The sequence below is a fragment of the Penaeus chinensis genome, chromosome 4, assembly GCF_019202785.1.
Source record: "Penaeus chinensis breed Huanghai No. 1 chromosome 4, ASM1920278v2, whole genome shotgun sequence".
In the NCBI taxonomy this organism is placed as follows: domain Eukaryota; kingdom Metazoa; phylum Arthropoda; class Malacostraca; order Decapoda; family Penaeidae; genus Penaeus; species Penaeus chinensis.
The window spans coordinates 37359694-37362193 of NC_061822.1; the positions used below are offsets into that span (position 1 = coordinate 37359694).

Genomic DNA, 2500 nt, shown 5'->3' on the forward strand with positions numbered 1-2500 from the left:
CCATTCTCTTCCTCCCCTTAACCCACTCCCCCCTCACTCCCCTTCACCCCCCCTTCACCTCCCCTCACCCAATCCCCCTTTACTCCCCTCACTCCAACCCCACCCACTCTCTCCCTCCCCCCTCACCCACTCCCCCTTCACTCCCCTCACCCCCTCCCCCTTCACCACCCCTCACCCACTCCCCCCAACCCCTCCTATACAGTTCGTGGACGGCTGGGAGCTGGGCGGCGAGCTGTTCCCGAGCGAGGTGGACGCGCCTCTGGAGGGCCGCGTGCACGAGTTCTGCGGGAGGCTGAAGAAGAAGGTGTTCCAGAGCTCAGGGAACGCGGCCCTGATCCAGTACCGGGTGCCGAGGAGGGGCAACGGCTTCAAGATCACCGTGAGATATACCAAGAATCCCACACGTGAGTTGGCGGTTTTGGTTTTGTTTGTGTGTGTGTGTGGGGGGGGGGATGGGGATGGTGAGAGAGAGGGGGAGAGGGGGGTGGGATGGGGAGGGGAGAGAGTGGAAGGGGAGGGGGGTGGGATGGGGGAGGGAGGTGGGAGGGAGGGAGGGGAGGGAGGGTGGGGAGGAGGGAGGTTGGGTGGAGAGAAAGAGAGAGGGACGGGAGGGAGAGAAGGAGGGAAGAAGGAGGGGAGGGAAGGAGGGAGGGAGGGACGGGGGTAATTTCTGTCCGTTTGGGTTGCTCGTGTCTTTGTTGGCATGTTGATGTTCCTGTTCTTGTGTGTTTGTCTGTTGTTTTTTTTGTCTATTTTTTCTTATCTCACATGAATATTTTTTGTTCCAATTTAATGTTTACTCGATTTTCATCGTATTCTCGCTATTAATTATAGCCTTATTCTAATTTTAATACACGCACGCACAAACACACACACAAACACACACACACACACACACACACACAAACACACACACACACACACACACACACACACACACACATATATATATATATATATATATATATATATATATATATATATGTATGTATGTATATATATGCACACAGAGAACGTCGAATGTGAATACTGCTTTTATTATTGAAGTCACCTGTTCTTATATTCCTCTCATCACTTCTGTTCCGCAAATGAGCATCTTCTAGCGCCTAATACCATCTCGCATCGCCATAATCAGTCTCACGTTCATGACTGACAGGCTAGGCTATTGCATCGTCAATCTCAGAGAAGGATTCCCTCCACGCAGCTTGATTTTGCAATGCACGTTAGGATGGCATCGTTGTGCATCACTACCTGGAGAGTTATGGAGAGTTATGAAGCTGACATGAACTTGATTAGCGATTAATTAATCAACTCCTTGCGCTTCTAAAATTAAAGCATAAGTTCTCTCAACAAGCAGAATCTTGCATTTGCTAAGTTATTCATCTATAACGGCTTAATACTCTACTTTCGAAATTCCTGAAGAACTATAAAAATATTGTAAATACGCGAGAAGCTGGCGACGCGTGTGTGAGTACTTTTCATTACGTTAAGAAAATATTGACACATTCTCAGATAGGCCTCAGAGGGACAGACAGTTCCGTTTTCGGCCGCTAGATGGGTCTGGCGAAGCTTGTATTAACTGGCGGGAAGCTCCACGTGTGTCCTTCTGTCAATATCCCTTCGGCGGATCAAAAATACGAAGGCACGTCATCCTTTTGCTCATACCTTTCTTTTCTTGTGATTCTTTTCTTCTTTCTGTATCTCTTTCTTTTCTTGGTTTTATTATTGTATACTTTTTTCCTAAACCTTCTTTTTTTTGTTCCTCCTTTCTCCTTTTTCGCCTTTCCTCCTCTGCCTTCTCCTGTTCCTCCTTTCCTCCTCATGCTTCTGCTGTTGCTTCTTTCCTCCTTCGTCTTCTCTTGCTCTCCCTCCCTTTCCTTATTTCGTCTTCCTTCTGCCATACCTTCTCTCCTCTGCCTTCTTCGGTTATTCCTTTCCCTCCCCCTTCTCCTCTTCCTCCTCCTCCTCCTCCTCCTCCCGCTGCTCTTCCTACTCTTCCTCTCCCCCTCTCCCTCCTCCCCGTCTCCACCCATCTCAATCAAACCACCAATTCCCTATTCTCTTTCTTCCAGAGTTTAACCTACTTTCCTCCCCCCCCCCCTCAAAGTACGCTCTCCCCCTCCCCTCCCCCCAACCACCCCTTCCTTCTCAATATCCCCATTCGCCTCATTCTTCCCCTCTACTTTTTTCCCCTCGTATCTATTCTTTCCCTTACTAATTTTCGCCGAGGATGAAAACCTTCTCTGAACTCTCCCTCCTGTTAATTGCTCTTGGTGACGACCGCAAGGAATCGATTTGGAAGTCTCTGTCCGGATGTCAGGCCTCCGCACGTCAGCGAACTGTCTCGTCACTCTCGAGGGTTGATTATCGGCTCGTGTTTCCTCCTGGGCCTTGGGAGTTTAGTTGTCGAGGGGTACATCTGGTGTGTCTGTGTCCATTGCATTGTAGCAGGTCTGTGTTTCTGTTTGTTTGTCTGTGTTTCTGTTTGTTTGTCTGTTTG

The 2500-nt window shown here is 49.0% G+C and overlaps 1 protein-coding gene across 1 annotated transcript in view; it reads left to right on the plus strand.

Annotated features, from left to right (window-relative positions):
* The window catches only part of LOC125046523 (corticotropin-releasing factor-binding protein-like), a 146289-nt gene that overhangs the window by 114822 nt on the left and 28967 nt on the right, over nt 1-2500 (plus strand). The window contains exon 4 of the mRNA XM_047644306.1: nt 203-404. Within this exon, the coding sequence (XP_047500262.1) occupies nt 203-404 (202 nt within the window). The remainder of the gene's footprint in view (nt 1-202; nt 405-2500) is intronic.